Source organism: Podarcis bocagei (genome assembly GCF_964188305.1).
Source record: "Podarcis bocagei genome assembly, chromosome: 4".
In the NCBI taxonomy this organism is placed as follows: Eukaryota; Metazoa; Chordata; class Lepidosauria; order Squamata; family Lacertidae; genus Podarcis; species Podarcis bocagei.
The window spans coordinates 59,099,625-59,112,919 of record NC_138128.1 but is presented as its reverse complement, the minus strand read 5'-3'; the positions used below and the strand labels follow the sequence as shown (position 1 = coordinate 59,112,919).

General features: G+C 44.0%; 1 protein-coding gene across 10 annotated transcripts in view; it reads left to right on the top strand.

Moving 5' to 3' along the window:
- Nucleotides 1–13,295, top strand: part of CTBP2 (C-terminal binding protein 2) — a 212,966-nt gene that overhangs the window by 192,345 nt on the left and 7,326 nt on the right. For all 10 annotated transcript variants that reach the window (XR_014007837.1, XR_014007838.1, XM_081192869.1 and 7 more), the window contains 5 exons: nt 2,805–3,011; nt 5,512–5,726; nt 7,810–7,940; nt 10,244–10,371; nt 12,310–12,427. Coding sequence is in view for 8 of the 10 variants with exons in the window: in XM_081192869.1 (XP_081048995.1) it covers nt 2,805–3,011; nt 5,512–5,726; nt 7,810–7,940; nt 10,244–10,371; nt 12,310–12,427 (799 nt within the window). In the remaining 2 variants the exon portion in view is untranslated. The remainder of the gene's footprint in view (nt 1–2,804; nt 3,012–5,511; nt 5,727–7,809; nt 7,941–10,243; nt 10,372–12,309; nt 12,428–13,295) is intronic.

Sequence of the window (13,295 nt, the reverse complement as noted above, 5' to 3'; positions counted from 1 at the left end):
AAAAAAAAATCCCTAACTTGCCTGAGAGCTCTTTGCTGTTTTACTTACAGCATGACTTTGCTGTCAGAAATTTGTAGACTGAGAAGCTTCTCATGGATTTTTTTGTTTTTTTTAAGTAATCAAGGGCTGCCATGTACATTTTGAAATTTTCCTTCTGATGGATCTTTCCCTGTCTCCAGTCCACTGCTTTTCTATGCATATAATGAATGAATGAAATAATGAAAAAAAGAAAGAGAATATAATCAGATGTAATTCTAACTGCTTTAATTGTGTGTGTGTGTACCCTACATCTATATATTTACTATATCCATTGGGAAGATTTTTAGTCCAGTGAAGAGCCACCACTGGCATTCTTGCTTAAAAGACCTCAGTTGGCTTGTAAAGACTGTCGGAATTGGCACAAGTGATCTAGGTGGAATATTGGTCTAGCTCGTTATTAGATAGCTCTTTATCCTTGTCCTGTAGCAGTGTAACATTTAAAATAGGAAAACCACTGACAGCAGAGAGAAAAATGCCTACTGGCACCTGAGGCTTTGGGGCCTTGTTGACATTTAGGTCTTAATGTATGCATTGCAATTCCATCTTGTTTTTTCTCCTTATTTTGGTACATTGCTCATGGCAAACTTTTGGTGGCTATTAAAAGTTATACATTTACTTGAGTGCTTTGCATCTTTTTCCATACCACCTCCAGCTGCCCTCATCTGTAGCATGAAGTGAGCTACTTCTGCTACTTTTCCTGTGAATATTTGCCCAGGCTGATTTAAGGGGGAAATACTGTTAAAGGGAAGCACTAAACTACAGTGGGAAGTACAACTGTGCACTGTAGTCAAGGGTAGACATTAGAGCAGGCATAGGCAAACCCGGCCCTCCAAATGTTTTGGGACTACAACTCCCTAACAAGACCAGTGGTCAGGGTTGTTGGGAGTTGTAGTCCCAAAACATCTGGGGGGCTGAGTTTGCCTATGGCTGCATTAGAGTGTCAAGACACTCCAGAGCCATGAAGTTCAGCAGCTGACCTCCCCCAGCAAGCAATATGTACATATTATTCAGTATTTCATACACAGCATGTTTGGCGATCGCTTTCAGGCCCCTGAATAGCTCTTTAATGCTATTTTTAAAATTGTATATCGATAAAAGGACTAAGTCTGAGAAACGGGATCAAGTTGAGTTTTGTTTTTAAAGTACTTTGGACAGATGGAGGAAAGTATGCTAATGCCATAATTCCTGGTGTGATGGGGACATAATTCTGCAGGCCTGGAAAAGGAGCAAATTGTGCTGAACTTTTCATTCTCTGGAATCCTGGCAGGAGTCAGTCCTGTGCTGAGTGAACATTGTTAATGCTTTGCCAAAGCTGCTTACACTACTTAACCCTAGTATCTCACCTTGCATGTCTAGGCATTACCTTGGGTAGCAGCTCCATCCCATGAAGGTGAATAATCTTCCTGCATGTAGAAGGGGCAGGAAAAGCCATATTACTTAGCAGCCTCATTTGAAATCTTAAGGAAAGGATGACTTAAAAGGAGTAAGGAGTGTTAGGACTGAGACAGGGAGAGACCTAGCTGGTTTAAGATCAGCCCCATATGGTGATATTGTGTGGAATCAACTCAGTTTTGATTTATTGCTTATAACCACCAGTTGTCACATTCTGAAGTAGAATAGATGGTCAGCATATAACAAACAAGATGCTTTTTCCTGCGTGCCTTCTAGAGCAGATGTTCTCAAACTATAATCCACAAACACTAGTGGTCTGTGAGTTCCATTCCAGACATCCACAGGAAGGTTGGAAATAGTTGACAATATCTGAATTTGGCCCTGAATTTTTCATAAATTCGTTCTTTGTCAAAGTAGCCTTGTTTGGCGGGTGAAATGAAACAAGTTTAAAAGGGCCTGTCCTTAGCCATGGTTTTCATACTGTGGTGCTGGTGCAGACTACTAAAATTTTCATACAACATTTCCCCTTTCCTTTGAGTTTTATTCATGAGTTAGATGCACCATAACTTAGATGCACTGTACAAAGGTCATAAGGGCCATCAGCTTCAAAGCTGGTACAAATGGCCTGAACAGGCACATGGTAAGAGATTCTCAGGACTCTAAGAATGCCGCTGGAAGGGTTGTTCGCTTTAGGCTGTAGCTCAATGGCAGGGCATGTGTTGTGCATACAGAAGGCCCCAGGTTCAATTCCTGGTGTCTTCAGTTGAAAGGATCAGGGAGCAGGTGAGAAAAAAACACCCTTCTTTTCCAAAGAGCTGCTGCCAGTTGGAGTCAACAGCATGGGGCTAGGGGAACCTGGTATAAGACAACTTCCTATGTTCCTTGGCCTGGTTCCAAGCAGGAGGCTGGCTTAGAACCTGCTGTGTCTTCCTATGCTCAGGGACTTCAGCACCACCACATAAGAAGAGCCTTCTGGATCAGGCCAAGGGACCATCTAGTCCTGCGTCCTGTTTTCACAGTGGCCACCCAAACGCCTGTGGGAAACACTCGAGCCAGACCTGACCACAAGAGGACTCCCTCTCTCCTCTGGTTTCTAGCAGCTGCTCTTCAGAAGCATTGCTGCCTCCAACCGTGAAGTGTGGGGATAGCTCTCGTGGCTAGTAGCCATTAGTAGCTCTTTGTTCTCATGTTAAAGCTGCAGCATGCATTACACATTATGAATTGTTCCAAGAGATCATAGAGAACATAGTTAACTTGGAACACCATGCTAGTGGCCTTCAAAGTATTTTTTAAGTTTGCACTAGTGTGAAACCTTGAGATTTCCTGGCCACAGTCTTGATCACTAAAACGTAGGTTTCTGCCCCATTCACCAGGAATTGCTGTTTGCAACATCCCCTCGGCTGCAGTAGAAGAGACGGCAGACTCCACGATGTGCCATGTCCTGAATCTCTACAGACGGAACACGTGGCTCTACCAGGCACTGAGGGAAGGAACCAGAGTGCAGAGCGTGGAGCAGATTCGGGAGGTGGCTTCTGGAGCAGCTCGTATTAGAGGCGAAACCCTCGGCCTAATTGGATTTGGTATGTTTATTCAAAATGGGTCACATTTCTTTCACTAAAACAACAGGGGGTTGGGCTTTACAAGGAGATCTGCATGGATTCTGACATCATGCTTTGCAACTGCAACATTTGCTTGAGGAAGCTGCAGCCTTGCACAGTGTGTGTTGAAGGAGGAGGTGGGTATTTAAAATCCCCGGCTGTTTTTCTCTCACCAGAGAAAAATATCATTTATGCAGTTTGCAGAATTCAGCTAAAACATCTGCTTGCTTTTAGCTCACAGTCCACAGAAGCCCTGCTTGTGAGGGGCTCAGAGCTCCTGAGTTCAACTGTTCCAGTACAATGCAAAACAAGGAGCACAGCCTCATCAGCCGATGAGACTAGAGATGCTCAATTGCAAACTAGCTTATGCTCTGTGAGCTATGGTCACTCTCCAGTAGTTGCTGTTTGGAGCCTCAGTACTCTTTTGGTTCACCCCACCTCCACAAACACTCAGTATAAATTTGGCAAATTAATAGGCATTTGCGCATATTTTTCTCCAACTTCTTCTACACCAGGCCCCGAGTTGTACTTTAATGAGTAATTGCAATCAAAGATAGGTGTGCTTCTTCCATTCCATCTGTTCAGAAATATGGCAGTCAAGAAAGGGAGAGAGAGAGAAAAAAAAACCATCCCAGCAGAATCCGCATTATTTTATTCCATTCACCTATTTTCCGACATGAAGGCATGATTACGTCTGGTTCTTTGGCTTTCTCTCCATTTTCTGAAAAGAAGACTCCTATCTTGATGTAGAAGTCGGTTAGTTGAGCCCAGGCGGTGACATTGAATTGGAATGACATTGTGGATAATGACCTGCTGATTGCACTGCAGCTGTCCCTCTTTATCAGAAGAGCCTTATTAAACCTTTGCTTCCAAACCATGACAGTTGTCTTAGTCATGCCCAATTAAATAGCCATTCAGCAAGAGCGCAGAAGGAAAGGGGGGGGGGGAGGCTACAGCAAACAAGTTGCTCTTATAATAAATAAGGCTCAGAGGGGTTTTGTTGTTGTTGTTCTACCAAAGATGATCATAATCAGATTTCCTTAACATGACTTCCTCTTTTAGGTCAAAGGCTTAAATGTGGCTAGAACCCAGCACTTTAGTTACCACTGTGGATGTGGAAGATCTGCACTCTAGTACTTTTGATAAGCTGTGTTACTTATTTGCAGTGGGCATTCGTTCCTTGCCCGCTAGAGTTCCTTCCTTCCAGTTTGAGAATTTGGCATTACACTAGTGTTGCATTCCCTTTATGGATTCATATAGCAATGCCTGTTCATTTTAATTGCATTTGAAGTGCATTGGCAAATAGTTAATGGACTTAAAAAAAATAATGCGGTAGCTGCTTGTATTCTAAAGGCAGATTCAAATAATGCCCTTATACACGCTGCATTACATGGTTCATGTTTGACCTTCAACCAAGTTGGCAGTAACACTCTACTCTAAGAATCCAGCTCTTGGAGATTTAAAACCTAACAGTAGGGAAGGAGAAAGACACAAATCATGATGTTCTCTGATACCCTCTTGCTCATGTAAAAATGGGCTTCTGGTATGTTGTCCCCTCTTTTCCCCAACCCAATTTTGCATTACAGTAAATGAAATTCCAGGTCAATTGACATGAGGCAGTTGTCAAGTTCTTAGGGCAAGGTGCCATCATTTAAAAAGATATAATGAGTAGCAGGTAATGAATAATGGGGGCTTGCTGATAATAGCTATCATTTGTATATTCATGGTATGCATTTGTGAATTCTTGCAGTCTCAAAGAAGAGCTATTGTCCTTTAAAAGCAGATCAGGACAGTATTATTACTATGCCACTGGAACAGGCTTTGCACACCTTGTGACCCTATGAACTAAAAGTAGCCCACTGGCCACTACAGAAACTTCCATTTCTGTAGTGCCAGAAAAAAGTAAGCCAATAATACCATAAAAAGTCAATATCATTGAAATGACAGGACAGTGCAGGTAGGCTTTCTGTTCTTAGCATTCACAAGGAGTTATTTTCTTGGTTATAGAGCATTTCAGTGCTGGTCAGGGAGGTGAATGATACCTGGGCCCCACAATTTAATTTTAAATTAGATTAAAAATGTACCACAAATATAAAGCTGCTCCAGTTTGGCCATGTTGCAAACTCGCTGCCTATTTATGAAGCCTGCTGGTATGGTAGCCCAGCATTGACTGGGCATGTGGCAGATAGTAAGATGCATGAAGTGAGTGGTAAAACTTGCAAAGCGCCTCTCCTTGTCTCTGACCAGTGTGCTAGTATCATTTCCTCCCATTTTTCAGGTGCCGCATTTCAGCAGCACTAACACAGGGATATAACACAGGAGAGAATCAGTGCAGCATGAACACCTTTGCTGTGGTCAGAGAAAGCGTTTAGCAGCAAGTCGTGCCAATTGGTACCATTCAATGCACCCGTTGGAATTCATGCAGCGAATGCCAAGCCTGTTATGACATTTCTCTGCCTTTTTCTTTTTTCTTTTGGCTTAGGTCGCACTGCGCAAGCAGTTGCAGTTCGAGCCAAGGCGTTTGGCTTCAATGTGATCTTTTATGACCCATACCTGCAGGATGGCATAGAAAGGTCCCTGGGAGTCCAGCGGGTCTACACACTCCAGGATCTGCTGTACCAGAGCGACTGTGTGTCGTTACACTGTAACCTCAATGAACATAATCACCACCTTATCAATGACTTTACGATTAAGCAGGTAATTCTGAATGGAGGAGGATCATCTTGTTGGCTCCAACTGCGCTCTAGGAATGTGTGGCTGCTGAGGTCTGGAATTCCTGCTGGCACAGTGATAATGCCAAGCAGCTGCAAACAATAATCATATGCATTTTTACCTTTGGGATAGTTGAGAGTTATAGCTAATCTGCTCATCTGTCTTTTGCACATTATATATGTTAAGTGATGGAACTTAAGCAGGTTGGTTTAATGCTTGCCAGTAAATTACAGTTAGCAGCCTAACGTTGCAGAATGTAACACACCTACAATACTTTTTGCTTTTTTTGCTCTAGTCATTTGGTCTTGTTGGCGCAAGACTTGCTTACATCAATGGCTTATTTGAAATACAGTGGTACCTTGGGTTACATACGTTTCAGGTTACATACGCTTCAGGTTACAGACTCCGCTAACCCAGAAATAGTGCTTCAGGTTAAGAACTTTGCTTCAGGATGAGAACAGAAATCGTGCTCCGGTGGCGCGGCAGCAGTGGGAGGTCCCATTAGCTAAAGTGGTGCTTCAGGTTAAGGACAGTTTCAGGTTAAGAACGGATCTCCAGAACGAATTAAGTACTTAATCCAAGGTACCACTGTAGTGCATTTTGAGGAACTGGGCAGGAGTCTTTCATCCAGGTTCTCCTCATCCTTGCTCTTTTGAAATAACAACATGAGACCCCTAATCTCAGGGTTGTGGGTTTGAACCCCATGTTGTGGGGGAAACTCCTGCATTGCAGGGGGTTTGACTAGATGGCCCATGTGGTCCCTACCGACTCTACAATTCTATGTGTCATAAAGTAATGCCCAGACTAGCCCAACACAAGCACAGTTTCCCAGACATGTTCAGGGCAAAGGTCACCTAGGTGACCAGAAAAACTGTGCATTAAATTCTGCCAGAGGAAATCTCAGTCAACAGTTGTTCTTTCGTTCCTAATTCAGTCATGAGTTCTAGATTCCTGCCCCACCCCCCAAAATGGCTGGTTTCTCTCCCAAAGGCTGAGGAATCTGCTTCTGTCCTGCTGTTTTTATCCTATACTGCTGTGGTTTTGCAGCTATCTTTATTATCCCTATTCCATGCAAAATGAACACATGGATAAGTAGCAAATGGACTCTTAGCATAATGTTCATTGTGCAGCGTTTAATAGCCTAGGAAAGCACCTTGGACACAAAGTATGTTGGTGCTAAAATGTAATGCTTCCAGAGTGGTATATTCTACTATTTGGATATTTATTTACCATAGTGAAGAGTTCAGGAAATCTGTAAGAAGTGCTTTTGCGGTTGAAAGAGAGATCTCAGGCAGCATTTAAAAACCAGCAGCAGGTATGCAATGCTCTCATTCAAAAATTTACAAAGCAGGCTGTTAGGCCAAAACTGATAATTATTTTCCTAGCGCTAGTTTCAATGGCCTTATCCCCAGTATTTTGCCTCTTAGACATTGTCATACCAGGGGCTCCTCTCAAGTGCAATGGTGTGCCATTGTGCCACTGATCTCGTTCAGGACATCAAAACCCAAGACAGGGCTTACATTGGTGCTGGGCAGTGGTAATATACTTTCATTCTATTAATCAGTTTCCAAAGTATGTTATTGAGTCAGTTGCGTTTGCTGGAGGAGGAGGAGGCCCTTTGCTCCAGGGGAAGATGAAGATGGTTGACAAATTATTGGGCATTTTCCATGAAATAAATTATCTCTTTCCAGCATCTGCTTGTAGCCTTGTCTGTTCCTTTGCTGCTATCAGTATTTGTGCTGACTCACGTACTCTCCAGCCTCATGCAGACCCAGAACTGTGACATCATTCTTTGCTAGGATGAGGGGGGGGGGAGTTCATAGAATCAGTTCAGTGGTGAAGAACCTATGCCCCTCGAGATGCAGTTGGAATTTAATTCCCATCAATCTCGGTCAGCATAACCCATGGTCAGATGGGTGTTGCAATCCAGCAATATCTTGAGGGCTGCTGCTTCCCCTCTCTTGCAGAGGCCAAAGGATGCTACATTACGGGAGTGATGGCAATGCTCTGTTTATGTCCCGCTGTTGGTAATAGTAGTGCTTGAATAGTCCTTTCTTTCTCCCTTCAGATGAGGCAGGGAGCATTTTTGGTAAACACAGCCCGTGGTGGTCTGGTGGATGAAAAGGCCTTAACTCAAGCCCTGAAGGAAGGAAGGATACGAGGGGCAGCACTGGATGTGCATGAATCGGAACCATTTAGGTAAGTCGAGATCTCACTTGTAGCATTTTGCACTTCTGTCCTGCGTGTTCTCGAAGGCTCAGTCTAGGCCATTTCTAGCCATGTAATAATGAACCAACAAGGTGCCTGTGGGATGCCTGTGTTAACGGGAAAATCCGAGGGCTCCCTTGGACAAAAACAAAGACACCAACCAGGATAACTTGGAGCAAAACAGCAGCCTGTAGGCTTGGCCTTTATTGAACTGTTGCAACAGGGTGCTCCCCTCACTTGCAGGAGAAAGGAAAGACACAGAAAAAAATGGTGTGCAAGGTCTTATAAAGACTTTTGAAATTCCCATCCTGTAGATCAAGCCCACCCCCAGAAACGTCATGCATACATCACAGAAAGGAGGGGTTGAGGGAGGAGTTGTGGTGGTAACCTGAGTGTCCTGTCACCTGGCTGGTTTCCCCTTTCCCCCTCCCCATGAGTACTTTCCAGGTGACAGAGGGGAGTTTGCAGTTTCCTGCCCCCAGAGGGAAGAGCTGATTATTGTCCTTTGTTCCAGTCTGTGCTGCATCCACTCCCATATGCAAGTTCTTTGTGATCTTGATGGTCTTCTGTCTAGGACTATCAGGGTTGGCATAGCAACTGGGCAGGGCTCCTGTGGATGTGCTGGTATGCTGAAGGGATTATGGGTGCCCTGTATCAAACCTTCCCCATTTTGTAGTCCTTCCTTCATGGAGTAAAATAAAAGTGGAACAGTGCAAATCGATGTATGGTTGATTTTCTATGAATTTATAACAGAAGCGTAGCGCATGTAGTGTGTGAGTGTGAGTGTGTGTGAAGTTTGTACAAACTGAATGATTGGGGGGGGGTTTCCTGCTACACCTGCAAGCAGGCCCCAAGCACAGCGGCACTCCTATGGCTTCCAGAAAGTGGCATTCAGCAGCATACTGCCTCCCAACAGCAGAGGTAGACCATGGCTGTTGTGGCTAGTTGCCACACGTAGCTTTATCCTGGTTAAAGAGAAGAGAGCTTAACTATGATCCTGGTTTCAGGTGACATGCTAAGCTAGGGGTGAGGAAGGCTAGATGTGGCCTTCTGGCCCTCTCTGTCATTACCAGCTTAAAATGCAGCCAGGCCATTCTTTTTCTTAATTTGGATCAAAGCTGGTTTGGGGAAAATGTGTCAAAATGCAGAGTTTCATAACAGGATAGATCTGGATTGTGGCTAAGGCCTTGTGTCCACTGCTTCCCAAACCAACAATGGGAGTGCACTGCATGCAGAGTAAATGGGGAGCGTGTTCATAGCCTGAACCATTGTGCAGTGCAGTGCAGATGGTCTCCCCTCAAGCTGAACTTGTTTGTGGATACCGCTGGAAGGATCTAAGAGAAACAAGTCTTGGAATCGAGAGACATGTGGGAAGCACTTATTTTTATGAAATGGGCAGCCAGATGGCGCACAGCATGTGTAGCAAAATGTGGATGAGAGATGTTTTACCATATAAAAATCAACTTTAAAAGAAAATGAGAGAGAATGTGACGAGTTTGGTCAATCATCTGTCTGCTTAAAGACAATATATGTACATGCCTCCTCCCCACCCTCAATGCTGCCCCTTCTCTCCTGCCTTTGCAACACCCAGGAATTAAAGCCAGAAGTCTCTCATTAACCATACATGGTGTTCTACTTCAGATACTACGGTTTGGAGGTTTGGAACAAGCCAGGATGTTAAACCAGCTTAAAACTGATTATAAGATCCTGGCATCTTCTAAGACTGGTAGCTATTGTTTTCTGGTTTGGGCAAAATGGGATTCTGTGGTTAGTAGAAGACGTCTGGGTTTAATTACTGCACACTTAAAAGGGCTTGTGTGTGTAGACAAAAGGCTCAGACGTACTCCAGTTATTAAGCCAAGAAAGGATTCTCAAAACGTGATCAATGTGTGTCATTCTTCTAGCCTAATTTTTCAGGAATCTAGGAACAACAGTAAACAATAGTGGAAGGGTGATTGCCTCTGTATAAAGGCAATCACTATACATATATAGGCAACCACTGTTAATTTGGGAGCATGCACCTTCTTGACTTTGACTTTATGGATTTGTATTAATCATTTCAATGAATTTGTTGTTGTTTGCTTCATTTGTATGTTACTGTGTTTGCCCAGCAAAATCTGGATGTAGCAATTGTGATGTTTATTTTTTCTTTTTAATGCTTTCTGATTGTTGTGAGCCACTTAGAGCTCAACATTTGTTGTTGGAAAAGGAGAATAGAAATATTAGATCAAATCAAATGTTGAACCTTTTTTTTTTACCTCAATATTTGTTTCTTGGGGGGTGTTTTCCTGTAGCTTTGCTCAAGGACCACTAAAAGATGCTCCTAATTTAATTTGCACACCACACACTGCTTGGTACAGCGAACAGGCCTCACTGGAGATGAGAGAAGCCGCCGCGACAGAGATACGCCGAGCTATCACAGGTACACCAACTTCCTTGCCTATAAAAAGGTAAAGGACCCTGACAGTTAAGTCCAGTCGCAGACGACTCTGGGGTTGCGGCGCTCATCTCGCTTTACTGGCCGAGGGAGCCAGCGTTTGTCCGCAGACAGTTTTTCCGGGTCATGTGGCCAGCATGACTAAGCCGCTTCTGGTGCAACAGAACACTGAAACCAGAGCAGCGCACGGAAACACTGTTTACCTTCCCGCCAGAGCGGTACCTATTTATCTACTTGCACTTTGACGTGCTTTCAAACTGCTAGGTGGGCAGGAGCTGGGACCAAGCAATGGGAGCTCACCCTGTCGCGGGGATTCAAACCGCAGACCTTCCGATTGGCAAGCCCAAGAGGCTCAGTGGTTTAGACCAAAATAGGCCAGTTTAAATGTTATAGGTCCCATGAAGTGCTTGCCTGTACTAGTGCTTTATTTGGCACTACAGTATGTGCAGGTGTGGTCCCTGCCAGTGTTGATTGCACATGTATGTGCCCATGCATAGTTTAAAGAACCTCTGAACATCACATCACCATATGTGGCACACCAGTCCTGGAAAGTGCAAACCTCTGCTTCCATAGACTGTGTGGAGGGGGGCAGTTGTGGTTAATACTTAAATCACCTACAGTGTTAACGTGATTCTAGCAACCTGTTTTAAATTATATTTAAATCTTACACATGCACGCCTGTGTATGTTTGTTCAGAAAGCTCATTAAGCTGAAAAATTCTATCAGTTGTCAGCTGCAACATCAGGAGCAACTGCTACATGAAAACCTACATTGAACCAAAGTGATGTTGCCATTAGTGGATTCTATGCCAGAACTCTCTTAGTTTGAGTGTCCCTATCCTATAACACCACCCTATTCCTGCACTGGACCTGCAAGTACTCCTTAGGGAGGCATAGCCATAATATTGTTACCTACAGTGGTACCTTGGGTTACAAACTTAATTCGTTCTGGAGGTCCATTCTTAACCCGAAACCGTTCTTAACCTGAGGCATGCTTTTGCTAATGGGGCCTCCCGCTGCCGCCGTGGCGCCATTTCTGTTCTCATCCTGGGGCAAAGTTCTTAACCCGAGGTACTACTTCCGGGTTAGCGCAGTTTGTAACCTGAAGTGTTTGTAACCCAAAGCGTTTGTAATCCAAGGTACCACTGTATTTGGTTTGTTGTTAGGTAAGTAGTCAAGATATGCTGCACTGTGTACTAAGCATTTATAGTTGTTCTGCTCTTCAAGGCAAAACCACAAGTGCGCTGAATGGCACTACTTTGGTCATGGAGATATGGTAGCAAATCATGTTAATGATGGAGCAAACTCCTAATAAAAGGGATGTGGACTTCTATCTAAGTATTTTTCAGAATAACTGAGAGTTTCACATAATCACTAGGGCTCCAGCATCCAATACATGCCAAACGTGTAACAGGCACTGCTATAGCATGCCTAATTTTATATTGTTTTAGGTGGCCTTCTGCATCCTTTCCTGTGTCTAATTGGGTCGCTTCTCTACCATTACCCAACGTGGAGTTGTATTGGGGAGAAATGCCAATGGGGTAGAGGAAGTCACGGTACAATATCTTGGGCAGCTTTCATTCATTCTGGCGAGGTCTGCAGCCTGACCAGCAAACATCTGTAACGGGGCTTGTAAAGTGACTTGGTGCAGGAAAGGGATGGGAAATTATCCAGCCTTTCACTTTTATCTGGCCGCTGCCATTGTATCAGGGTGTGGCGAGGGGAAAGCACTGCATATTGTTTTACTCGTAAGCAAATTCTACAGCAGTCCTTCCCCCCCCCCTGAATTTTGGTGGGAAGTAAAGAGCTGTGAGAGTTAGAACGAGTGGTGTGGAAAACCTCAACTTGGATATAGCTTGTTGCATATTAGTTGGGCTGATTTGTGCCTGACCCTGTTATGAATTTGAATTGTCCCCTTCCTCAGGTCGGATCCCTGAAAGCCTACGAAACTGCGTGAACAAGGAATTCTTTGTCACAACAGCTCCTTGGTCAGTAATAGATCAGCAAGCGATTCATCCAGAGCTCAATGGTGCCACATACAGGTAAGATAAAGAACTCTTTTTTGGGGGGGAAACACCATACTTTGTAGTTCTCTACCCAAGAATGGAGCTAGAGAATGAGATACACACATCTTTGTATAGGGCTCAGGTAGGGTAGCCCTTCAGCAATAGTGTATTCAGGTTTCCTCCACAGAAGGTGCTTCCTTTATTCTGGGAATACTATTCAGAGATAGCATCTCCACAGGTATCCCGCTGCACAGAGACCCCTTAATAATGCCACTATAGAGTCACTTTGAGCTTCTCTGAAAGGCTTTTCTGCTGTTTCAGTCTTACTAACTCACCCACTATTTACCTGACAAAAGGAGCTTCCAGAAGTCAGTTTCAGCAAACCAGCCCTTTAGGTTGGGGGGGGGGGTATAATCAAAGTGTTCCTTAAGGACTTCAAAGATTCTTTGTAGAGGTAGGCCACCACTGTAAATGAATAAATACCAGTATATTGATGCACTGTTCACCCAGCACAGGCTGAAAGGTGGAACATTAATTAACTGTAGGGCACCCCCCCAATGTAATGTTTAGGGGTAATATATTACCTAAGTTTAAGTCTAGAAAAAGCATGAGAGATGTAGAATGGTTACTAGGCAGGGGTGGGGTTTTTTTGGCTGCTGGAAATGCCAATCAGTCCTTTTAGGGCACTTCCAGACGATTGTTTCGTTCAGCAATAAATGTGCAGTTGTCAGTAGCTTGTTACAAGATAATTTAGACCTCCCTTGAGACAGTGATTTTGTTGCAGGAAAAGCCCAATTGGCTAGTGCCCATGATTTCACAAGCCCCCTCCGTTCATGCACACGCCCTCCCTTGGATGTTTATGGTAGCCCTCAAGCACCAGACTATTCGTGCAGCCTTCAAAAAG